The sequence below is a fragment of the Chenopodium quinoa genome, unplaced genomic scaffold (genome assembly GCF_001683475.1).
Source record: "Chenopodium quinoa cultivar QQ74 unplaced genomic scaffold, ASM168347v1, whole genome shotgun sequence".
NCBI classification, from domain to species: domain Eukaryota; kingdom Viridiplantae; phylum Streptophyta; class Magnoliopsida; order Caryophyllales; family Amaranthaceae; genus Chenopodium; species Chenopodium quinoa.
The window spans coordinates 2,767,280-2,792,979 of NW_018743920.1; the positions used below are offsets into that span (position 1 = coordinate 2,767,280).

The following is a 25,700-nucleotide window of genomic DNA, read 5'->3' on the forward strand; positions in this document are numbered from 1 at the left end:
AATAAATGTACACATAATAGTTGATTACAAAATAAAATAAATGTTGTTTCTAAGGGGGAGCCCTAGTTGATCTTTTACATAAACATGCTTATGTTTATCTAATGGCACTTTAATAAATATAAAATTGGGTATATTGTGAGTCGTTAGCTAACTCTATATCTTTGGAGTGCTAATTTATGACATTGTTTGAAGTTTTCAGCTCCGTTGAAGCTTCCTCCTTCGTGGAAATGGAACAATTGAATCTTCATCCTCCATGTAAGTGTTCTCCCCATGAACCACCATTTCTACCACCATGTTTCCGATGGTTTCACCCACCACTGAATTAAACAAAACCCTGAAAAAAAATAGAGAAATAAAGGGCGTAGTGAACCTAAGATGGTACGACTTTTGTCCTCATTGATGTTGTTCGTGAGCTCGATTTTTGGTGTGGTATCTCCATTGAAGCTCGACCATCGTCCAACCTCCATTAACGTTGTTAAGTTGACAATGTTAACCTTTTTTTGCTTGAAATTACAAAGTTGCCCATAATTAAATGCAAATATTGAGGATATTACCCTTAGATAAACATATTTTGTTTATCACCAACATTAACTTGTATTTTCTCTTGTTGTTAACAACCTCACATGTCAAAATTGATGAAAGCTACACGTATGAAATTATTACACAACATTAGTCTTCTTAAATCTACACAATTATTCAATTAATGTTAGGTTTTACTAAGGTGGTGTTGAATTGTGCGACATTACACAATACGATATTGTTAAGGTAATAAATTATGGAGTACAATTTATGGGAAGTACTCTTTGCATTAATGATAATTGCGGGTTTTAAAAGTTTTTTTCCCCCCATATTTCTCTTGTTAAGAGAATAAGTAATATCGTTGTTCATCTAGTAGTTAGGTGGGATAGTATGGGTTGTCATTGGTATTAATAATCTTCTCATGCTCCATTTTAAAATGGCAGCGGGTCTTGTATAGACCCGATCTACAATAAATTATTGTAGCCCCAATATTTGACACTTTCAAATAATATAGTCACATTCTGAATGATACAATCACTTTTTTAGATGATATAATTATCTTGTTGTGAGTCATATTTTGAATGATATAGTTGTATTTTAAACAATTTAGTCAGATAATGTAATTATCTTTTGGATGATATAATTGCTGTTTGATACGTTTTTTAATGATAAAATTCACTTTTTGAATGATACATTTACATAATCAGTTTCTCGATAATATAATCATTTTTCAAATTATATAATCATATTTCGTATGATATAACCACATTTCAAATGATATATTAAATTGTCGGTTACATAATAAGTTATTGTGCACCGACCTACACATTGTATTAAAAAAGTCTACAATTAATCATCAAGTTACTCAAAATAACTTTTTTTTTTAATTTATTTTATTTTATACTTAACTCATGTGAAACATGCCTGTACATTAATTCTTTCTTCTCACTCTCACCAATCTCCCTCTCAAAGACTCAAACCATTCTATCTACTACTAAATTCCTTAATATGTGTGCGGTATGCCAAAATACCAACACCTAACAAAAAAAATTTCATGAAAAAGGGAGTACATAAGAATGTAAAAACACTAGGCAATGGATGTATTGAGAATTTGAGATTGGGGAGAAGAATTTATTTAGATAAAGATTATTTTGTGACATTTTTTATTCTTTGTGTTTTTAGATGCATTATTACATTATACAATCCAATTTTACTTAACCTTAACCAACCTAACTAGATAAATAACAGATTTAATTATAATTAATTAATCATTACAAAGCTTAAACTATGATTCGACATAAATAATTACCACCCAAACACGAGCTAATTCAAATTACCCCCAACTTAAATCCGGTCACACTAGCCCGATTGCCACATCTATCACACATTCAACAATTTCATACTTATATTAAACCACCTTTCTCTAGGACATGGAAAGGATTCTAGGCAAGTCTAACTTTTCCGACGAACTCGATCGGAAAATCGTCAAAATTCCCGTTAATTAAATTTAGTACACTCACTCGTAGGTATTTTCTCTCTCCTCCATTGTCGCAGTGTAGCTTACTCTGAGTTCTCCATTGTAGTTTATAAGGTAAGATGATTTTTTTAATCATCAGATATCAATTTCACAATCTAGGGTTTATCATTAATTCAAACCTCATCATAATCAAATTAGGGTTCTTCTAAGCTGGACTATTGAATTATTAATAAGATTTTAATGTGTTTTTTTTTAACATATTTTGATAATTGAGTCAAATTTGGTTGCTAATTTGTTGTAAGCTTTTGTTTAAAACCCTTTAATTTTAGAATTGAACTATGAAGATGGACCTTTGCTCCTTGAGGCCAGGTCGGCTGTCCCTAATGCCGTGGCTCGGGGACGGTCCCGGTTGGAAGTGGGGTTGTGGATTGATGTGTTTTGTGTGCCTCTAACAGGGATTTTCTTGCTCAAATTGGAAAATGTATAGAGTTATTGGTGGGAAGATCAATTTCGATGTTTCTCGACTGCAAGGTCTAAAGAGGTTCTATTGCAATGTAGGTGGCCCGGAAGTTTCTGCCTCAAACAGCTATATACATAGCAATGTGAGTAGGGAAATTTAATGAATTCATTGATATTTGAATGGAGTCAGCATGTATAGCTGTAGTTGTGGGATTCGTGTGGTTGTGTTTTGTTGCTGAGGTTTCAAAAATTTGGCTATATTGTAGTTGTGGTTTGGTTGTTACTTGTTAGTCCATGCCCGACTCTAGTGGTTGGTCTCGATGTTTTAATGGCACAAGATTTTAGTATAATAGTCGTTAGACTCGATATTCTCAGCATATCCTATTGATGATGTTGTTGTAGCATATAGGCACCTTATAAAATGGTTTTAAGCTCCAAACTCAGCTTCCTTATGCATCATTGACTGGAAAAAAAAATATATAGATTCTTTTCAGCTGATTATCCTCCATTGGTTGCTGGGCTTTGTAGAAGACGCTATGGTGATCAGGAATTGCTGCATTGTGACATGTCTTGATTTTATTCCAAGTCATAATAAAAATTTGTCTTATGCTTGCGGTCTTATGAAATCAGCATTGTCTTGGATTAATTTGAATTCTATTCTGTGGGTGATGGAAATGAGGGAATATGCCTTCTTCTATGAAGAGTTGCTTTTCATTTTTAGTTTTTATTGTCCCCATTCCACCCCTTTCATTTCTTCCCTTCTTTATCCTCCGAGTGTAAGTTTTATTTTTGTAACAGGGAAACAAGGGAGAAAATGAAATTCAGCAATATGATGTTGCTATTGTTGGTGGCGGCATGGTTGGCATGGCTCTTGCATGTTCATTGGGTTAGTATGGATTTACTATTTGTGAAGAGGGTTTAACACTTATTATGTCTTATTATTGCTTCTTTCACCATTCCTACTTTCCATCTTTGATATCCTGTATCTTCTAAGCAGCTGTAAGTGATTACCCTGGTCTTGTGATACATTAGTAACTATTCTAAATTATAGCCACTTTCTTGCAGCAGGAAGGAGTAAATTTGCCAGTTTGGATTTTAACATGCTTTGTATTCCATGCAGCAAGCTCTGCTTTAACTAGAAAGTTGAGCGTTGCCATCATTGATGACAACCCTGCATTGACATCTGGTGGTTGGATAAATAAAGAGGAGCCTCCTGATCCAAGAGTCAGTACAATAACACCAGCTTCTATCTCCTTTCTTGAAAGTATGTTATCTTTGTTTATATTACGCTGCAGTATATTTTGCGTATCAGTTTTCAGAATACAAGCCTTGATTCATAAATCTCTACACATATTATAGCTTGTGAATAACAAATCTTTTTTTTTTTAAATATCTGGTACTTGGTTTTCTTTATCAATAGAGCCATTTGTCTCAGTTCGTGTCCTACAGAACATCAAGAGGCTAGGGCAGGACAATTTTCTAACCTATGACCCTTTTGTTTCCTAATTTGATTTTCCGTAACAAAGAGGTATTTTTTGCAGGTATTGGAGCTTGGAAGTATGTTGAGCAGCAACGTCATGCGTATTTTGACAAGATGCAGGTGATAATGCGTATTTCTTCAGTTTCATGTTCGAAGTTCTAGTGCTGTATGATAGTGTGATTTATGGCTTTATTTATGGTTCAAAATGCAGCATCTGGAATAAATTGTTTAGTTTTTAAGATTCAGTAAATTAGTCTTAGTCTAGCTGTACTGTATGCTTGCATGATGTAACAAAGTGCTTAAAGTCCTATGTGTTGCTGAACTTCAAGTCTTGCAGCTGTTTCTGAAATCAAGGGAGACTAAAGATGACTTGGTATGAGGCCTTGAGGGAGTATAAAATGACATGGAAAAATAGATAGCATGTGCCCTAAATAGAACATAGAAGCAAATGGTGGAAAAGGATCTTTTTGGATGATCACATGAGATAGACTCTTGGTTCATGCAGCTGACGTCATCTTTGTTGGGAATATGGCTTTCGTATATCTAGTTTAGTATATTCTTTCATTTTTTACTGACTAAATTTTATGTTAGCAATGTAAGAACAAGAGAGAATGTAGTATATGTAGGGTCCTATAAAAACAGACGGAGCCAAAAAGATGGTTCTTATTTTTATCTTATTGTATATAATCATTATTGCCAAAGCGCCATTATGCTTTCCTTTTGATATGCCTGTTTCTGTTTGTACTTGGTGCCTATATACGATGTATAACTTAATTTTCCTTGTAGGTATGGGATTATACCGGTCTAGGGTATACCAGGTACAATGCTAGAGATGTTAATAAGGAGGTGCTCGGGTGAGCTTACACTATAAAAGAAAACCATTCTAAACTTTGAAGTCAATTCTAATTGCAGATGCATAATATTATTCAAGAGGTATAACATAATATTTTTTCATTTCTAGGTGTGTTGTTGAGAATAAGGTGCTTCAGAGCTCCCTATCACTGTGTATACAGGTGCATTTCAATTTCTCAGTACTAATTAATTCGTTTACAATCAATGCCTTTTTTGCCAGAAATTTGGGGAAAGCATTGATCTATCACATTCCCTCTGTTTCATGAGTGGGCTGTCTTGGATAGACTTACCAAAGATAAATGTTCTGATACTCTAGCAATCTAAATTTAGTCCACCTTCTTTAGAATATTGTGTAGGCTTCTATGTGTGCTCTAAGGATTGACATAAAAATAATGCTCTTAAAGTAAATATAAATAGTGGAAAGACTGAATTGTGACTTAGCCAAGTTACTGATTTTTTGAAGGTTTATAATATGTCTTTACATGACTATGAATCCACCCAGTTGTATGAACTATGAAGTAACTAATTGCGACTTCTTGTAGTCTGTTTCTTCTCTTAATTGTTGGATTGGGGAACTTGTACAGGAGAAGAACTTCCATAAAACAGTACTTCCCTCTAGATTGGCTTCAATGGTTTTACAGTCAAGTATGTCATCCACCAAGATGGACAGTCAATTAGCAAAGTTGGAGCTGGCTGATGGAAGCAATGTAGTTGCAAAATTGGTGGTAAGTATTTTGAATTACATATCAAAGTAAACTTTGCAATGACAGAAATATAACTGAACTTTAACTGCATGCCATTCTATTTCAAATTAAACTCCCTTTTATCTGAAACCTAAAACTCGTGAATTCTCCCTCCTGTTTTTTTGGTGCATATTTTTCAATTGTCACTTTATGGCGATTATGTGGTGTACTGGTGTGTTTGGCTGGAATGGAACTCCCGTGCCTTTTCAAGAGCTACCTTATCATGTCAGTTGTTGTGGGATAAAGTAGCTCTTTTAGCATCATTGGCTGCTGCAGTTGTCTGAAAAATTGTTCTATTGGGGAGCTTGAGAGAGAAGCCATTTTGAGCTTCTTTCAAAGAAATTGAGTAAAAAAATAAATTATTATTTTTTCAAGTAAATAATCTTTTGCAGCTGTTATATAATCTCTTGTAGCCTTCTTGGATCTTTTGTTGCCTTCTGGAAGAAATAAAAATTCTCTATTCTCTCTATTTGAATTGGAAATACATTGGTCACCCTAGATGGAAGTGGACTTAATGAGGTTTGGTTTTAGATCAGGGTGCTAGATGATGACTTGTTGGAGACTTTTGTAGCGAAATATCGTCTTGATGATTTGGTGTTGTGCTTGCATAGATAAATAAAGCAATTTACTTTTGGTTGTATGATAAATCATGGTATAATATGCTATAAGACCTGCGAATAGCTGTTTAGTTGACAATTTTAATATTAATATATTAATTTTGTCGTGGTTATGATCCTGTCCTAAAATTTAGCCATGTACTATAATTTTTTTTAGCTATCTATGAAAGCGGTTATTTCTAGAATTAAGGGTGAAAGTCATGCTTCCTAAACCAGAACAACAAGCACTTTGCTATTTCAGCTCTGTAAAAAAATTGTCAACTCTCATGTCATATAATTATATAATACTCTGGTCATTTTTTAGTCAACTCTTCCTTATTTCTCATCTCACTGCATGGGTTTCTTTATAAGCACGTCACATTTTTATGCTAACATGAAATAAGATAGAGGGAGTGGTTTTTGTGATAGGATCTCTCAAGATGCCCCAACTTGGATTGAACAGGGGTGGTCCAAACTATCCCACTACTATAAATGGTCTTTTAGCAAAATCACGTCATATCCTTAATAACAAGGGGTTGGGTTAAATTACACTATCATTTTTGGACCTTATGGAGTAATAATTTTATTTGTCCTAATCGTCCAAAAGAAAAAGATTTTTCTTTCCAATAATTTTTTTACTAGCTTCAGTTTTGGATCCTTTGGTGTTTGTCTTTGATTTGAAAGGACCTCAGCTACTTGCGATTGTCAAACAAATTGCTAGGGCTTTGGCTCCCTGATTTGGAAAAAGATCAACTCATCAGCCCCTTTAGATAAAAGATGAGTGCTTGATCTTTAGCCTTCATATTGTTTATTACAGTATGTCATATTTATCATGTGCACAAATAATAGTAGATATCAGACACCCTTTTTTTTTTCCCTTAAATTCTTACGAACTGCAAAAAAATTTGAAGGATATGAACCATAAGTAATAATTGGAAGAACTTGTATGGTTCCCTGGTGGCTTATTTCTTGATGCCTTCTCGATAGTTTGGACACTAAGTGGAAGCCAGAGAAAATACTAGAAAAAATGTGAGTATGAGAAAACAATAGTCTGTCTATTTTCCTTTATTGGATGTCCTAAAACTATTATTATGTTTTTAATAATTAAAAGCAAAAGCATCTAATGTGTCACTAAACTAACTATGGAGTATTGGTTAATACTTAATAGTTAAGGATGTTCGCCCTATTTATTTATTTTTGAATTTCATCATCCATTTTCACGTATGACAACTTTTGCAGTATGGAGGATATCTCCTGCTTTTTTGGGGACATTCTAAGTGGAAACTGGAAAGGCTTTAGCTGCTAGTAGGGTTTCCCCCTGACCCCTTCCCCTCACTTACCCCAAAAAGAATACTAACATTGAAGCTTTTTTTGTCTCCACCATCCTTAGCTCCATAGAAATCCTATGAGTTCATGGACCTCATGGCACTTTGTGTAAACACCAACATGCTGAAAAAAATTGATAGGGGAAAGGTTGTTCTTTAACAGCTAATTCTTCCCCAAAAACATAACCAATTTTTGTGTCTTGGCAGTTCAAATAATTTGGTGAATTGAACTTCAAATCGTGAAGGTCATGACAGTGACCCCTGTTTTTTCATTGATGATATAATTTTCAATTCACCTTAAGCTGTAACTTGTTAGCATCTAGTTGTACTTCGCCATGTAATGCCCAAGAGTTCTTATTGCAGGTTGGAGCTGATGGAGGCAGATCACGTGTTAGGGAGTTGGCAGGGTTCAAATCCTCTGGCCGGAAGTATCCTCAAAATGCAGTTATCTGCACAGTTGAGCATTCATTGCCCAACTATTGTGCTTGGCAGAGGTTTCTTCCTGCAGGACCAATAGCACTTTTGCCTATAGGGGAAAATTTTAGCAATATTGTCTGGACGATGAGCCCTAAAGAGGCTTCAGACTGCAAAGCCATGACTGAAGATGATTTTGTGAAGGCTGTGAATCATGCATTGGATTATGGATTTGGTCCTCATCCACAGTCAACTTCAAGTATTGACAAAATTTTCTCAAGCTTTAAGTTGGATTCAGTCTCATCTAACGAATCTTTTGAAGTTCCACCAAAGGCTATCAAGTTGGCAACAGAAAGAATGGTGTTTCCCTTGTCTCTAGTACACACTGATACCTATGCTAAAACCCGTGTTGCTCTCATTGGTGATGCTGCCCACACCGTTCATCCTCTGGCTGGTCAAGGAGTTAACCTTGGTTTTGGAGATGCATCTGTTCTTTCAAAAGTTATCTCTGAGGGTACTGCTGTTGGCATTGACATAGGGCAGGTACCATCTCCTGGAATTTTTTTATTTCTTATGTGGCATTGTATGGAATTACATTTTTTATTGCTTAACATTATCTGATTATAAGATGTCAAATTGTGAAAAAGAATTGTGGAAAACTAAAGTCTAACTGATCAAAACAGAATGCCAAGCATTTAAGTCAGGTCATGGGGTTAATAATGTTGTAACATGAGGAAAGGTTAAAGGATTGTTTTATCTGTATGATCAATATCATATCGAACATAGCTTATGCAATTGATGTCATGTCACAGTTATCCCTGTTACAAAAGTATGAAGCAGAACGGAAACCAACAAATTTTATGATGGCTACTATCCTTGATGGTGTCCAGAAGGCATATTCATTTGATTTGGGACCGTTGAATGCATTAAGAGCTGTTGCATTCCATGGAGCACAGTACATATCACCTTTAAAGAAGAATATAATATTATATGCTTCTGGTGAACAAAAGCTTCCGTTTTTCTCTTGGAGTTAGGTACGATGGTAGCGGGAGCTTATGCTGTCTTCAAGTTTTTCTCAAGATCTTGTTTACTGCTGAGGTTTCATTACTAAAGAATGCTCTGTGTATTTCACTTCAAAGAAAACTCTAGATTAGCCTCTTGAGCAACAACAGAATAAAAGACGCTAGTTTATTAGTTTGTACTTGTACGCTGTTATGATACTTAGGATAATAGTGTGTATTTCAAGGACCAACTTTAGGACTTGGCAATTAATCAAACTTTGTTACTTGAGTAATTGCATGTAAGATGTAAATATTGAAAATATATTTAATCATTGATAGGGTTCATATTAGTTTGGACACATTGCATATGAATCTTGAAGGATTACCACAAATGTTAGTATGTTACTATGTGACTGCTCACATCAGTATGTTGAATTTAGAGGGGATCAACTACAGCTTGGGCAAAAAACAGGATGGAACCTTATATTTTGTCTAACAAGCTTAATGACAAATTAAGCCCTTTTATGCGGGCTTTTGTCCTAATTAACAGGTCGGGCTAGCTTATGGACTAATATGACTACAATATCTTTAATTTTTCACTACTATTTCTTTTTAATATTTTTAAAATTTTAAAATATTTCTGTTTAAGTCTAAAAAATCTCCGATCACAAACAACAATAAAAATTTGTTATTATGAAATATGTTAGTGAATAATATGAGAGATGTCAATTATCAAGTTTCAAATGATTTGCCCAACTATTCAAATTTTAAAGTTGTCCAAACCGGCCTTTTTAGCTTGCTTAGCACATGAACACCTCTGCTTAAATCCATCCTATATTCCTACGAACTTCTTGTGGTTGACATAGTAGCGCAAAGAGGCCAAAGACTACAAACTAATTTCAACTCCTCACCCCCCTGAATATTAATTACAAATTTAATAGATAATTACCCCTACAAACATAGAAAAAGGGCTTGGTAGGTAGATAATCACTACTTATGTAAATCATTTATAGTGGCTCCGGCATTGAATAATATGGCTAACAACAATTCAGGTAGTTATAAGAATTAGTTGGAATTGAAAGAACTAGAACATCTTTAGGATAATAATACACTAAAAACGGAAACAACATTATCCAACTTTGATAATGGCAAAAATCATTCATTATGATGTTATCATCTATTGATACATATTCAAAATTTGAGAATTAAATATATTATATAAGTAATACGAACTAATGAAAGCATAGAGACCGAAAGCGAGGGTCGACTCTGATGTTGAAAATCCGATCTGCCGATATAGTAAAAGGATGCAAAAGACTCAAGGCATAAGACGATTATTCCTTAGTGTTAGTGTTTGAGGAATAACATCGAGAAGGAGTGTAGACATTTCGTCTCGCTGACTTTGACGTTGAAAATCCGATGTGCCGATGTAGCAAAGGGATGCAAAAGACTCAAGGCATAAGGTGATTATTCCTTAGTGTCAGTATTTGAGGAATAACATCGAGAAAGAGTATAGTCATTTCGTTTGTCCTTTCCTTAGCTTAAGATGTGTTCAAACTCCACATTAAAAGAATTGAATATAACAGCACAAAAAACTTATCAAATAATCGAAATAACGAATTTATGGAGTCAACCTTTTATACTTGATCAGATTAGCACGCTTTCGGGTCAAACTCGCGTTACCAAACTAAGCTTAAAAAACACCATGTGTTATGTTTGGATTTTGGAACAAGACTTCAAATCTCATTTAAGATCTACACAAGTAGATGCTTTAAATCTTTAATCTTTAAGTGTTTATTTGAGTTAAAAATAAAAGAAAATAGAATAGACAAAACATAAAAGGGAGTAAATTACGGTCAATGATCATCTGAATAAAAAAATTAAAAAAACAAAAAAACCCAAAAAAGGAAAAAATAATATCGAGGCTTAAAACTTGAGTCCGAAACTCAGCAAAGAAACGTCGAACGAAGAAATTAGGAGAGAGAAACACGAAAGTTAGAGAGAGACTCAAAGATTAAGATTTTACAATCAAATTTGGGAAAAAAAAATTCAATCAATTTGCAATCGAATTCAACCCCAGAAACCCTAATCTTATCATCTTACGTTTTCAATCCTCAATTTTGACCCCCTTTTTTTTTTCTTGAAAGTTAGGGTTTTGTCGCGAGAACCCTAATCGGTGCAACTCAATTTGAAATTGAACAGATTGGGTCGGTATAAATTGGGGCTTTTGCTACTATCGGAATTTCGACCACGTATATAGGAGGATCTGGTTCAATAAGTTCACGATCATCGTTAATAGGTCTGTTAATTGTTGCACCGAGCAACCGAAGCACCGTCATTGTGGTTAATTTAACTCAAGTTGTTGGGGTTTCTCTCTGTTTTCGATTGAATTTAAGGTATGAAGTTGTGTACTTGGTTGTTGTTTAATCGCGCAATGTGAATTGAGTTGTGATTGATTGTTCTTGAATGGTGCAGTAATCTCAGTGTGAAAAGAAATAATTTTTATCAATTTGGGTAAAGTATTGGATTTATAAATAGTTTAGAAACTGATAAATTAATATTAGGGTGTAATTGTTTGAAAGGAATTTACCCGCCAACTTTAATGTTGCTGTATATCATATGTTAGAGTTGGTAAAGATGATATTTTTACTGAAGTTGATATATTTGCTCAATCTGTACTTTTTTTATTTAGTGAGTATAGACTGATAGCTGCGTTTCTCGGGTCTTTTTCCGTTTATTTGTGATCGGTGCTACACGATACTATATTCAGTGCCCGCATTTGAAATTCAAGGTCTTTTAGAGTAGTAGGCAATGGGATGCAATTTATGTGTATTGGATGCTAGTGAGAAGTGAGAACTAAAGTTGGTATTGGACATTATGTTGCTGTAAATTGCAACTGTATGGATATGCCGGGGCTTGTCTTTAGTCCAGCGTTATCTACATTTGGATGTATGAATTAGTTTGCTGTTTCTGCATAGTGTCTCTTTTTCACAAATATTGTTTTTATTAGAACTAAAATTTGCTTCTCTCTGGTTCACTTTCTATTTATAAGTATGACATTAGAATATTAGATAAATGCCTCAGTCAAAGAGACAAGGTACTATGCAGCTTTACTTATAGATTGTTTTCCTTTTCATAACAATCTGTACAAACATAGGTTTCACTCTGTGGCTTTATCCTTGTAAATATGCTTTTTACCTCGTTATTGCTCACTTTATCATTGTAGGAGTGAATTTGTATATTCTGTCTATTCAATGTTCAACAGAGGAAGTGTCTAAGTTTGAGCTTTATAAATTTGGAAGTTGCTTTCTTTTTCTGTGTCCTTGCAGGTGAAGTGTTGTCCTTGCAGTGTAATCAATAATGTGCTGGAGATGAATTTTGAATTGACCTTCTTATGGTGAAGCTGATGCACTTTCAGGCTTTTGGCATATTAAGAGTTGAAAATGAATGTCCAGGCACACATGTCAGGTCAGATCTCTGGGCAGGTACCTAACCAGGCTAGTAATCAGTTGCCTGGACTGCCTCAGCAGAATGGAAATACATTCCACACGCAGGCGCAAAATCTTGGTGGTCAAAGTAATCAAGCAATGGTGGACGCTGAACTTACTAAAATTCGACTGTTTATGAGAGAGAAGATGTAAGATCTTGTTTTAAATTATTTTATCCATCGTGTTTATAATTGGCTGTATTTGTTGCCTCTGGCACCTCCTTTCTTGGAAGGTGTAAAAAGAAATTATCTATCACGAATTAAGTATATTTCTGTAGCCCGGTTTATCATCTCCAAAAGACGAAAAGTGAAAACCTTCGTGAGATTCTAAATATAAATCAGTTAAGGGGCTTTATAATTTCTTCTGATGGATTTGACGGACCCAATGCTTAGATTTTGTGTTTCCTTAAATAGTATACCTTTATGCTTATATGTATCTTAAAAGCCTTTGGTTCTAATGTTTGCTACTCTAGGACGATTTTAGTTCTTTGGTGCATTATGGGTTGTTTGTGATTATGCATGTGGCACGCATTGATACATTTTCGGCAGTAGTGGATCTTTAGGTCAGTAGGTGAGGTTTGATGTTAGTTTTCCGGCATGCGCATCTGTTTTTGTTTTTGAATCTTTGTTTTTAGCTATTGAATGGAGCTGTTATGATTGGGTTATTTTGTCTATAATATGTGGGTACCTTGTTTACAAATGGTATGATTATGTCTGCGTAATGTCGAACTTTAAATTACTTGATGCATTTAGTTACAACCTACAACGCACAAAAATATGGATATCAAATCTTTTTTTTATCTTTATTGTCTTGATTTGTCCTATATTTCAACATGCGGTTCATTTATCGCATCAAATCATTATCCCTGTGCGCATGTGTGCAGTCTTGTATCTGCTAAAGAGGCCTCAAATTGAAAGCTGGCTGATCTTTTTGTTATGGTATGAAGAGATTAGATGAAAATGACAAATAGTTATGCTGGTTATGTAATTAGTCTTATTGCGATCCAATGCTGAAAAATTATCCAAGCATGATTATTTTAACTTTTAAATATGATTTTATAGGACAAAGGGGGTAATACCACTAGATGGTTAGTCATGAGGATTTGGTATTTCTTTCTATTTCCCTCTTGTCCTTGGGTATATGTCTTATTAAAATAGACTTGTAGTATTATGAATAGTTGTTAAGTACAGCACTAAAACTAGGTGAAGGTCCTCCTTGTTGATTCTTTCATTGGATTAGACTGTTTCTTCTATCTATGTGCTTTAGTCTGTCTTGTTTCTTTGTCACTTGGACATGCTATAATTGCTGCTGTACTTGATATCAATGATATGACTGGCCACGTATTGTGCAGTTTGAGGGTCGATATGATCCGACACAGATACAACCTGATACTATGTACTTGCCACAGTACGGGTGTTGTTACAAACACTAAGGGCATTTAAAACTTAATTAAAAATATAAAAAGTATATTTTTTTCAAAAAAATGCAAATTGTCAAATGCCATATCTTGTCCATGTATCTAAAATTAGGACTGCCCCTGCATCCAACTTTTTATGTTTACTGTAACAAACATTCTCATATTCAACACCTTAAATCTAGTCCAGGTAACATAGTGTATTATGCAGTTTACATTTTAAAATATGCACAATTGTAGGCATTTTGTTCCACTCTCAGCACATGTGTATGTTTTTATATTTTTTTTATTAATTTTGTTTTTTTTACAGCTTTGAAGTGAATTAGTAATGTATGCAGATCATTTGTTGTTTAATTTTTTTAATATATTTCATGGGATTTTACTCAAGTTGATATTAATGATCTCATTGAGGCATCTTTGCAGTGTGCTCTCCCTCTCCTGATATTTGAGCTACTATCTATTGGTCTTGTACAGTCAAGCAAGGATTTATGTGCTGCATATGGGATTGCTTGCTGTTAGGGGTTTTGTTGAATGAAAATTGCATCATTGGCTGCTCTATTTTTTTTTTTTCAAATTTTATCTTTAGACGAGTCTGTAGTTTATATCCTATCAGTTTTTAATCTCTTGGCATACCTGATATTATTTGGTCAAGTTCCATGATCTGGTAAGTGGTAAATGGTTATCCTGGCATTTTTGGCTGTTGATAGTTCTTCGTGTATGTTATTAGTATCTCTGTATGTGTAGAAAATTCTATTGAATAGTTACTTTCTTAGATTATCCTGCAATGCTGGTTTAGTGATTAACATATAATTTACTTTGTTTCCAGCTATGAGACTCTAATGCTGAGGCAACCGAACCGGAATGATGTTGTTTCAAAAAAATTGCATGAACTTTCAAGGCGCTTGGAAGAGGGGCTGTTTAAAACAGCTTCGTCAAAGGTAGTCCTTGGCCCTTTCTCTTTTTGCTCCTTGGATATCTAATGTTTGTTTTCCTGGTTACAGTCCATGTAGTTCATTTTATCTTTTTCCTTTCCTTATTCTTTTTCTTCTCTGTTTTGGTGTATGGTTTGGTTGAGTATGGATCAATGAATTTTTTTTTGTAATTTAGTTACATCTTTCCTTAAGTTATCAACTGTTTTTCTGGGTTTTCAATAAACTTTCTTGTTGCCTTTTTGTTCTTAATTAAATTCTGTGACAGGAGGAATACATGAATATGGAAAGTCTCGAGTTCCGTTTGCAGGGATTTATTAGGCGAACACCACAGACCAATCATGTTCCTCAACCGACACAATTTATGAATACTCCTACTCCTGTTGGTACAATGATACCAACACCTGGTATGCAACAGCAAAACAATGTAAATTCAAATGTGATGGTATCATCTGCAATGGATCATTCTAATATGACCACCGCAAGTGCTTGTGGCGGTATCTCATCCTCAACTCAAGGCATGGGAGGCTTGATGCCCAATTCTAATGGGTCATTTTCCAGTATTCGTGGTGGTTCTTTCCATGGAGCTGATGGTGAGTAAATTCATCACTCAACTAAGTGATGTTATAAGGTTTTGTACTTTGGCCTTTTGTCTGATAGAATATGCTTTGCAGGGTCTCTGTCAAATGGTTACCAGCAGGCCCCCTCTAGTTTTTCCATGAATTCTGGCAGTAATAATGTAATGGCTGGGCAGAGAGTTGTGAGCCAAATGATTCCCACTCCTGGATTCAGTGGCAATAATAATCAGGCATATATGAATGCGGATAACACTAGCAGTGGTGGTGTGTTATCTGGCGTTGATTCTTCAGGTGTGTCACAACAAGTGCCGCAAAAACATGTTGGTCAAAACAGCCGCATGTTACAGAACCTTGGTAGTGCAATGAGCAGTGGAATGAGGTCTTTAATGCAGCAGAGAGTCCAGAGTGGGCCTGTGAACAGTGGATTTGGTAACAATCTTCAAATGGTAAATGGTTCTGGCTCATCAGATAGCTATATGACCACATCATCTTACGGCGCCTCTCCTAGACCTCTGCAGCAGCCCCATGATCAACATCAGCGCTCTTCTGTGCAAGGTTCTGCCTTTTCATTCTCCCTTTTAGTCTACTTGTGAGTTTTGATTTATGCTTGATCAATGTTAGCTGATGTATCAAGTTTGTTTGGTAGGTGATGGATACAGGATGAGTGCTGCTGATTCCTCTGGAAATGGAAATTACTACAATGGAGCTCAGGTTGGATCCTTGATAAATAATCAGAATGTAAATCAAATGAGACCTCAGGCAATAAGCAGACCTAACTCGCTAATGATCCAAAATAGCACGCAAAGTGTGCAATCAGCTTCATACGCAAGGCCTCAATTAGCGGAACAAGTGGAAAAGTTAAATTTCCAATCATCACCTAGAGAAAATCATTCGCAGTCTTATGCTAAACAGTACCAACAGCAGCCTCATTTGATGCCGCCGCAGCAGCAGTTTGCTTCAAGCCGTCAACAGAAGCAGTCTAGTGAGCACCAACAATCTTTCGGGAGAAATGATCAATTTGTTCACTCCCAGTTAACATCTGACGTTGGCAGTCGTGTGAAATCTGAAACAGGAATGGAGCATCATAGTGAGGGTCTTCAGACACAAGTTTCTTCTGGGCAGCTCCAGCTTCCAGAATCACATCAACTTCACCATGATTCGAATGGAAATCTTATTAGAAGTTCTCATTCATCTTTTGCTCCATCAAGGCCTCAAGATATGCACTCTACGCTCTTGCAAAATCCTCAGCATATGATGACTGATGAGGCTACAAATGAATACAATAATATGTCTTTTGGAGTACAGCCAGAAGCACAACTAAATGGTCAATGGCATACTGAATCTAATAGATCGTCACTGGCTGGAAATTTGTCTCATGAACAGCATCTACAGGAGGAGTTACGCCAGAGAATGGTGGGGCATGATGAAGCTCAGTGCAATAATTTGGCTTCCGAAGGGTCTACCATTGGCCAGAATGTTGCTCCTAGAAGTGCTATGGATCAATCCAGAGTAGTTACTACACCCTGTAACTCCGGGAATACCATCCGTGAGCGTCAATTTAAGAATCAACAGAGGTGGCTTTTGTTCTTGCGTCATGCACGTGGATGTAGAGCGCCAACAGGAAAATGTCCAGAGCGCTATTGCCTTGAGGTGCAAAAGCTATTGAAGCATATAGATAGCTGCGATTCTTCTTCTTGCAACAAATCTCGCTGTCATGCAACCAGAACACTTATTAATCATCATAAACATTGCGCGACTGCCAACTGCCCTGTTTGTGTACCTGTCAGAAATTTTATACGTTCACATGGAAAGGGATATGTTCGTAAGGATTCTGATTCTGGATTGCAACATTCAATTGCTGTAAATTGCAGACCATCTGAGTCCGGAGAAGCTAAAGTTAAAGACAATCTAAAGCCTTCTGAAATAGTTGTTCAACCTCCAGAAAGTCAACCTGCTGTCAAACGCCTAAAGCCAGAGCCTCCTCAATCTGCTACTCCTGAGAGTGGAAGCATGTTTGTGCCAGTTAATGCCAACAATGCATCTCATGTTTCTCACAGTGTACAACCAAAAGCATATGAGAAAAATGAAAACACTTCACAGGTTAAGTCTGAATTCTCTGATGTGAAGATGGAGACTTTGGCTGTTTCAACTTCTAATGTTACTGAGGTGAAGAACATCATAGTTGACACTTCTAATCAGTCGGATGGTGCGTCGTCCTTGGCTAAGGAAGAGAGTGTCAAAAACGAAGAAGATAATGGTCAAGTGAAGCCAGAAGAAGTGGAGTCTCCTGAACCTTTGACAAAGTCCGGAAAGCCTAAGATTAAAGGAGTGTCCTTAACTGAACTGTTTACACCGGAGCAGATAAAGGAGCACATTTCTGGTCTTAGGCAGTGGGTTGGGCAGGTCTGTCTCAGTTTCCACCTTCTTGTTTTTACTGATAGTAGTTCTAATCTTTTGCTAAACTAAAATTGATAGCCCTTTAGTTATTGGAGATTAGAAATTTAATTTTCTTTGCCTAAGTATGCCAGTTTGTCCTCATGTTTTCTCTTACATCCTTTGATTACTGATTTTTTTCCTTTAATTTTTCGTAATATGGAAATGAATGATAAGCTGTATGTTATGCAGTCCATTTAACTTTGTGCTGCAGATATGCTTCTTGCGAGATGTGTTTTAGTTTACTGCCTGTTATTTATTACCAAGGAAAAAGAAGGGGATCCAGATACACTATCCTTATGATTCTACTGAAATTAAATTTCATTGTTGGCCTAAACTTTGGTTTGCTATAGCCAAAGAAAATGAAAAGTTCTTGATCGGGTCCATCGCAGCAAGGATATTTGGTGATTGGACATTGAAAGGCTGAAGAATTCTGTCCTTATTCTACTAATTTCTGCAATGCCACTAGATTATCATCATATTATTGGCTGTTGTGTTTTGAGGTGTTTCTTTTACTGACCACCTCTTTTGAGTATTTGAGTTTCTTATTGTTGTGGATCCATGAGGCAGGTCAGCTACATGTTTGAATATAATGTCTTTGCAATCTGCTTACAATTTTGTGCTGTGTTATGCCTTTGTAACTGCATGACTCTGGTCAATGTTCAATATGAAGTACTTTAATTTTGGGTGCTTTACAGTAAAATTTACTTTTTATTTCTAATCTCTCTTTTATTGATTGCAGAGCAAAGCAAAGGCAGAGAAAAATCAAGCGATGGAACACTCGATGAGTGAAAACTCCTGTCAGCTTTGTGCTGTTGAGAAGCTCACATTTGAACCACCACCTATTTATTGTACTCCATGCGGTGCTCGAATAAAGAGAAATGCAATGTATTACACTGTGGGAGCTGGTGATACACGGCACTATTTCTGTATTCCATGCTATAATGAAGCTCGTGGTGACACAATTTCTATAGATGGAACTTCAGTTCCTAAGTCAAGGCTGGAGAGAAAGAAAAATGATGAGGAAACTGAAGAATGGGTGTGTTTTTCAGTAGCTTATTTTATGTCTTTGCAGCCATAGGTTCTGCATAGGTTAATTGTAAATCTGCAAATGCTTTTTTTTTTTTTTTTTTAATCATAATTTTTGCTTTTTTTGCAGTGGGTTCAATGTGATAAATGTGAAGCTTGGCAGCATCAGATCTGTGCCTTGTTTAATGGAAGACGGAATGATGGTGGTCAAGCTGAATACACATGTCCTTTTTGCTATATGCAAGAGATTGAAGAGGGGGAGCGCAAGCCATTGCCACAGAGTGCTGTTCTTGGGGCAAAAGATCTGCCAAAAACAATTCTAAGTGACCACATTGAGAACCGGCTATTTAAACGATTGAAACAAGAAAGACTAGAAAGGGCAAGAGTCCAGGGAAAAAGTTATGATGAGGTAGTCTTCTATTTGCATTTTGGTGATGTGTAGGCAATTTGTTGAATTTGTCAAGCTTGCATAATATGAATTTCATTCAAGGTGAGTAATACCCTAGATCTGTCGATTGAAGGCAAGATCATTCAGAACAGAAAATTGGTTAAGCCTATTATTCGTGGGGTTCAAGTGATCCAGCTGGATGTCTCTGGAGATAGCAACTATTTTCATTGTTGAAAATCCCGCTCCCTTGTGGTTGCTGTTCTTTTTCTTTTTTATTTTCTCTATGTGGCTGGCTGTTCACCCCCCCCACCCCCCCTCTCTTTTTTTCCCTCTTTTGTGCTTCTGCTGATTTTAAAAGTATGTGACGTGTTTTGTTATATGTGTTGTGTTTCCATGTTCATGTCCAATTTTGAGGATAGTTACCCCTTAGTTTACAATTTTAGAATTATTGTACCAGATTCTCAGATCCGTACTCTTATCTGATTAGTAACTAGAGTCTAGGTGCAGTAGAAATACTTAATAGAAAGTAGGCTATTAGATTTACTGCAAAAATTTATTATAAGTCTCCTTCAAACACTTCTAAGGACCTTCAGATGTATGCAGCTGTATTTCAATGTAGTCCGATGCAGGGAATAAATACATCTCGTCAAATCAAATGGAGGCAATAATTTATAGATGGTCATATATTGCACAGTTTGTGGGAATTGTGGCTGTTTAGCATATAGCACTTACTTCAAAGTAGATGTTGGAAAAGGTGTAGATTGGACTGCATATAGTGAACCGTCTATTTATGGTATTTGGTAAATAGTAGATCAGTTCAATCTCACATTGGATAGTATATATTACAAATTATATTTTTCCTTTGTCTTTTAAATTCACATTTACTTTTCCGTTACATTGCCCACCTCCCACCTCCCACCCCCTTTTTTAGGCAACGACAACTTATCTCCTAAAATATTGTGCACTTATAGATTAGTGGTTCTGCGACGGAGGGAGTATTCTCTTTGACTTGTGTTATGTTTCGTTTGGTTGTTTGTGCTTTAGATTTATTCTTATGTTATAAATATTGAACTTCACTTACATCAGCATCAGTGAATCACTGTAGGGTGTCATACAGTCATAGTGAATTGGATTTACTTTGTTATATGGTAACTAATGCTACTTTGCTAGGGTATTAATCCTCAGAAATTTGTGCTTCAAGCCATTTTTTTGTTTATAACCTTTTGGTTCTGAATTTGATTTTCTAAATATATATAAAACTATTCTAAAATTTGTATATATTGTGATGAAAACTATTCTAAACTATGTATATATTGTGATGAAAACTATTCTAAAATTTGTATTTGATTAATAAGTGGTGTAAACTTTTCTAAAATTTGTATAATGCATTAAATTATCTGAAAATGCAGAGTGTCATTGAGATTAATATATATGTGGCTGTGTCAGCTCCATAACAACTGGATGGTAATCTTTGGTATCTGTCAGGTTCCTGGAGCAGATGGAATTGTTGTTAGAGTTGTGTCATCTGTTGACAAGAAGTTGGAAGTGAAGCCAAGGTTTCTTGAGATTTTCCGTGATGAGAACTATCCTACTGAATTCGCTTATAAATCTAAGGTCTGATGTTGTTTTGATTTTGGCACATATTATATAACTTGTCAATTTGGCTACCTAGGCTAGAGGAATGTTGGAAATTTGCTTATTAGAATCTAATTTTTCTTATTTTTCTCTACTAATTCATTGTATAATTGATCAACTTCTTTCTGCAGGTAGTTTTGCTTTTTCAGAAGATTGAAGGAGTAGAAGTGTGTTTATTTGGAATGTATGTTCAAGAGTTTGGCTCAGAATGCCTGCCTCCAAATCAGCGCCGTGTTTATCTTTCATACCTTGATTCAGTGAAGTATTTTAGGCCTGATGTAAAAGCAGTGTCTGGCGAAGCTCTCCGTACATTTGTTTATCATGAAATTTTGGTATGTTTTGGTGGGAATTTTTTTTGTGGGTGTTATTAACGATTGATTAGTATTTTTCATCTGAAAAAATCATGTGCCTCTTTGCAGATTGGTTACCTTGAATACTGTAAGAAGCGGGGTTTTGCAAGTTGTTATATATGGGCATGTCCACCTTTGAAGGGTGAAGATTATATTTTGTATTGCCATCCTGAAATACAGAAGACACCAAAATCTGACAAATTGAGGGAGTGGTAAGATAAATTGATTTTTCCTGTAATGATTATATTTTAATCCCTCTTTGTTTTTGATTAATGACGAGACATTGGTTTTTATGCTTCAGGTATTTGGCAATGCTAAGAAAAGCTACGAAGGAAAATATTGTGGTTGACCTTACTAACTTGTTTGATCATTTCTTTGTACAAACTGGCGAATGCAAGGCCAAGGTCACCGCAGCTAGGCTCCCGTATTTTGATGGTGACTATTGGCCCGGTGCTGCAGAGGATATGATATATCAAATTAATCAGGAAGAGGAAGGTAGGAAACTCAACAAGAAGGGAACAACAAAAAAGATGATCTCAAAGAGGGCTCTTAAAGCATCTGGGCAATCAGATCTTTCTAGCAATGCGTCAAAGGATCTTCTTTTAATGCATAAAGTAATCTTCGTATCTGTCACTAACTCCTCTTTTTCAGTTGCTGCTGCTGCTACTTGTATTTGCTTTTTGGTTAGCCTTTTGTCTTTTGGGTCTAGTGTCTGTGTGCAATCAAATAGAATAACATTCTTTTCTAAAGCGTTAATAAATGATTATAAATACAAAAAATAAATATATGGAGAGGCCAAGCACTACCATGGGGACTTTCTTACAATTTATTTGTAGTGATGATGATCTCACAGTGATCAATATATAGTTGCACTTTTATCATCTCGTAGCCTATGCTGTAATTACCCCTAATATTGTGGCTTTCTAATTGAATTTTGATTTTTTCTGCAGCTTGGTGAAACGATTTCTCCAATGAAGGAAGATTTTATTATGGTTCATTTGCAGCATGCATGTACCCACTGCTGTTTGTTAATGGTTTCCGGGAACCGCTGGGTTTGCAATCAGTGTAAAAATTTTCAGCTCTGTGACAAGTAAGATCCTAGCTGTACAATTATGATCATGGTGCTTCATATAAGTTGGTTTTTTTTTTTTTCCTCTTTTTTTTTTTTTTTTTTTTTTTAAACTTTAGTTGGACGTACAATATTTCTTATATCTGCTGAGCAGCTACAATCTTGTTATGAATTAGCTTTAAATAGTGCTATTTCAGATTTTTGAATTTTTGAGCAAATTTTATTCTGGTCTTTTGCAAATAATCGTATCTTTTGTTTTCTTTGACTATTGGTATAGAATATATTTAAAAAAATCTATGTTTTTTTTTTCAAATATAAATTGCTGGATGAAGTTGTTACATGTACATTGTAAAGGGAATTAGGGAATAATATCAATGAACTCCCTGACTTGAAAAGTAGGGAGTTGGATTTATTTATGTATAATTGTATAGTTAAACTTGAGTTATGTTTATTGCAGGTGCTATGAAGCAGAACAAAAGCGTGATGATAGAGAAAGACATCCTATCAACCAGAAGGACAAGCATGCACTTTATCTGGTAAGCTGTTTGTGCCTGTTGGAGAAGCTTCTTTGGATGAGTAATATAATGATTAGACTCTCCCTCTGTTTCTTTTTGACTGTCTCATTTGGAATCTTGCTCAGTTTCCTATGCAATATTGTAATAAATTAATGATAATGTATTTAGGTACGTTTTACGTGGAAACTTAAAATTGAGACGAACCTAACAAGTTCACACGACTACGTTTTGAAGTGTGTGTATATATATATATATATATATATATATATATATATATATATATATATATATATATATATATATATATATATATATCACACACACACACACACACACACACATATATATATATGCTTAAAGTATTAGGTTCCATTTGCACTGGAATCCAAGTAGGTCATTAGTAAAGAAACGGAGGAAGTATGATTATCTCGCATTCCTTGTTGATTTGAATTCTTATGTCATAATGATATAGGTTGAGATTGCTGATGTGCCAGAAGATACCAAGGATAAAGATGAGATTCTTGAGAGTGAATTTTTTGATACCCGACAGGCATTTTTGAGTCTTTGCCAGGGGAATCACTATCAGTATGATACTCTGCGCCGTGCTAAACATTCTTCCATGATGGTGCTTTACCATCTTCATAATCCAACTGCCCCAGCATTTGTGATAACATGCAACATATGTCATCTTGATATTGAGACTGGTCAAGGTTGGCGTTGTGAAACTTGTCCAGATTATGATATTTGCAATTCTTGTTACCAAAAGGATGGAGGTAGGGATCATCCTCATAAGTTGACGAATCATCCTTCCGTGGCTGATCGTGATGCTCAAAACAAGGAAGCAAGACAACAACGTGTTGTACAGGTACCACTATTTGCATTCGCGTCTAACCCCACCCCCCCCCCCCCTTCCTGGCAGATTATCTATTATACACCTGCCAAATATCCACAAATCTTTTGTGGATTTTTTAACCTATATATTTTGTCCCGTGCGATGCGCGGGATTTATATATAATTGTTATCCATAACTGCTATCCATTTTTATTTACTGCATATTTATCCAGGGAAAACAGGATACCTAAGCTTATTATTGCTTTATAAATATGTTGCCATGGTTTATGGAGGATAATGGTTGGGCTAGAAGTAGATGGTGGCAAGTTGGATATTCAATTGCGGAGGTTTGATAGCATTATAAGTTACCATGTTGGTTATGGATATGAGGGGAGATATGAGAAAACGTTGCAGTACTAGAATAGCACTAGAATATGACACTATTCTTTTTCCTTGTAGTTACATTGTGCACTTATTAATAGCTTATCACTTGATTTATGATTATTGTCATGTTCGGAGTCCTCTGGAAGAGTGTCATATATATGCAAGTATATATGATGTGGGGCCCTTCACTAACTGTTTCTTTTTTTTAAAAAAAAAAAATTCTTACTTCTCCTGTCCATTAAATAACCCTACACTACCCTACTACTTACTGCTTACTCTAATTATGCGTATCCAAACTTCAGAGGACACATATATGAGAACTGAGGGAGCATATATTATCTTTAAAAACATGTTTTTCCTCCCAACTTAGCTGTTTCTGAAGATAAGTGGTCATTTAGCCACTGCGAACAACTAGATCCATTAGATATATACTCATGTATTATCGTGTCACACTTCCTTCTTTTCCCGCTCATGAACTCTTTCTCTCTCTCTAATATTATATGCTATATGGTCCAGCTCCGAAAGATGCTTGATCTGCTGGTGCATGCATCACAGTGCCGTTCACCACATTGCCAGTACCCCAATTGTCGGAAGGTTAAAGGTCTATTCCGTCATGGAATACAGTGTAGAATTCGTGCATCTGGGGGTTGTGTTCTTTGCAAGAAGATGTGGTATCTTCTTCAACTTCATGCTAGAGCTTGTAAAGAATCTGAATGTCATGTACCTCGATGCAGGTTTGTGGCTCAAGCTCTTAGTTACTGCAAGAAAATTTGTTTCCTCATTACCCTATTATTGATCAGATAACTGGAGTGTATTTCTCAAGCTTTCTATGTTTTATTTTTTACCTTTCTCCAGAGATTTGAAAGAACATCTAAGGCGGTTGCAACAGCAATCTGATTCTCGTAGACGAGCAGCTGTGATGGAGATGATGAGACAGCGAGCTGCAGAAGTAGCTGGCCATGCTTAATTTGTGTACATATATCTGGACATTTGGAAAGAGTTTTCCAAAGACTTGATACATGGTTAGTGTTCTGAAGAATACTCATGCCGTAGCAGTAAGAGAAGGAAGTCTTCTACGGGAGAAGCAATGTGGATTTAAACCTCTGTACAGATTCAATATGCAGAAGTCATTAATATGGTAACATATATATCCTGGTCCTGAACATTTCCTTCCGAAGACGCTGGGTGGAATTCTTTTGCAATTTGGAGGGAAGAAAGATAGTATTTTATTTCCAGGGCACTCATCCTCAATGCTTACTGGCATCTCATAAATGGAGCACCGGCGCTAGTGTTCATCTTTGTGGTGGTGGAAGAGTTGGTGATTCTTTAATTCTATCCTTTGTGTATTTTCTACAACGCCTCATCTATGGTGGCAAGTGTACTATAGTATGTCTTTATATGTACGAGAAACGTTACTTTTTGTGCAATGGAGCGTAGGGGATGTTTGCAATTCTTTGCTATCTACCTCCTATATGTTGTTCCCTTTTTTGTAGAATATTTATTTCATTTTGGAAAGGAAAAAGAAGTTACATCTCAAAGTTCTCGTGCTAAATGCCATTTATGATTATCGTCCAATAGTTCCAAACGCTAAGAAAGTACTGCTTCTTAGATCTTGTGTATATTTTAACTTGATAATTCTATAATTGAAGAAATAGAGATGTATCTTCTACCAATTCCCAAAAAAGCAGCTAAACAAATACGTTCTCTGTTACATTTTTTTGATTGTGATGTGTACCTCTTTGAAGTTCAAAACAATAGTGACATCTCTAATTTTACACTTTTAACATCCAA

At 35.7% G+C, this 25,700-nt stretch overlaps 2 protein-coding genes across 3 annotated transcripts; both read left to right on the top strand.

The window, feature by feature from the left end:
* The first annotated feature begins 1,842 nt into the window (after positions 1–1,842).
* LOC110687915 (ubiquinone biosynthesis monooxygenase COQ6, mitochondrial-like) lies at positions 1,843–9,225 on the top strand. Of its 2 annotated transcripts, none has more exons than XM_021864556.1 (10): positions 1,843–2,110; positions 2,452–2,598; positions 3,254–3,341; positions 3,576–3,719; positions 3,997–4,055; positions 4,722–4,789; positions 4,897–4,948; positions 5,372–5,512; positions 7,815–8,408; positions 8,678–9,225. In XM_021864556.1, exons 2-10 carry the CDS (start codon positions 2,476–2,478, stop codon positions 8,897–8,899), a joined length of 1,491 nt encoding a protein of 496 aa, XP_021720248.1. In that variant the 5' UTR covers positions 1,843–2,110; positions 2,452–2,475; the 3' UTR covers positions 8,900–9,225. The 2 variants fall into 2 exon arrangements, with proteins under 2 accessions (XP_021720248.1, XP_021720249.1); XM_021864557.1 differs by having other exon boundaries at positions 1,843–2,045.
* Positions 9,226–10,655: 1,430 nt separating this feature from the next.
* On the top strand, positions 10,656–25,447 carry LOC110687916 (histone acetyltransferase HAC1-like). Its single transcript, XM_021864558.1, has 17 exons — positions 10,656–11,262; positions 12,196–12,503; positions 14,595–14,706; positions 14,966–15,290; positions 15,372–15,830; positions 15,922–17,678; positions 18,451–18,747; positions 18,868–19,146; positions 20,611–20,739; positions 20,892–21,092; positions 21,180–21,322; positions 21,412–21,724; positions 22,061–22,200; positions 22,637–22,715; positions 23,167–23,559; positions 24,426–24,643; positions 24,765–25,447. The coding sequence occupies exons 2-17, from the start codon at positions 12,310–12,312 to the stop codon at positions 24,874–24,876; spliced, it is 5,151 nt and encodes a 1,716-aa protein (XP_021720250.1). The 5' UTR covers positions 10,656–11,262; positions 12,196–12,309; the 3' UTR covers positions 24,877–25,447.
* Positions 25,448–25,700: the final 253 nt, after the last annotated feature.

Excerpts from the sequence above, each read along its gene's own strand:
- LOC110687915 (XM_021864556.1), top strand. The coding sequence starts at position 2,476 with ATGTATAGAGTTATTGGTGGGAAGATCAATTTCGATGTTTCTCGACTG. Across the intron at positions 4,056-4,721 it reads CGTATTTTGACAAGATGCAG|GTATGGGATTATACCGGTCT; the intron begins GTGATAATGCGT and ends TTTTCCTTGTAG. Across the intron at positions 5,513-7,814 it reads ATGTAGTTGCAAAATTGGTG|GTTGGAGCTGATGGAGGCAG; the intron begins GTAAGTATTTTG and ends TTCTTATTGCAG.
- LOC110687916 (XM_021864558.1), top strand. The coding sequence starts at position 12,310 with ATGAATGTCCAGGCACACATGTCAGGTCAGATCTCTGGGCAGGTACCT. Across the intron at positions 14,707-14,965 it reads TTAAAACAGCTTCGTCAAAG|GAGGAATACATGAATATGGA; the intron begins GTAGTCCTTGGC and ends ATTCTGTGACAG. Across the intron at positions 17,679-18,450 it reads TTAGGCAGTGGGTTGGGCAG|AGCAAAGCAAAGGCAGAGAA; the intron begins GTCTGTCTCAGT and ends TATTGATTGCAG.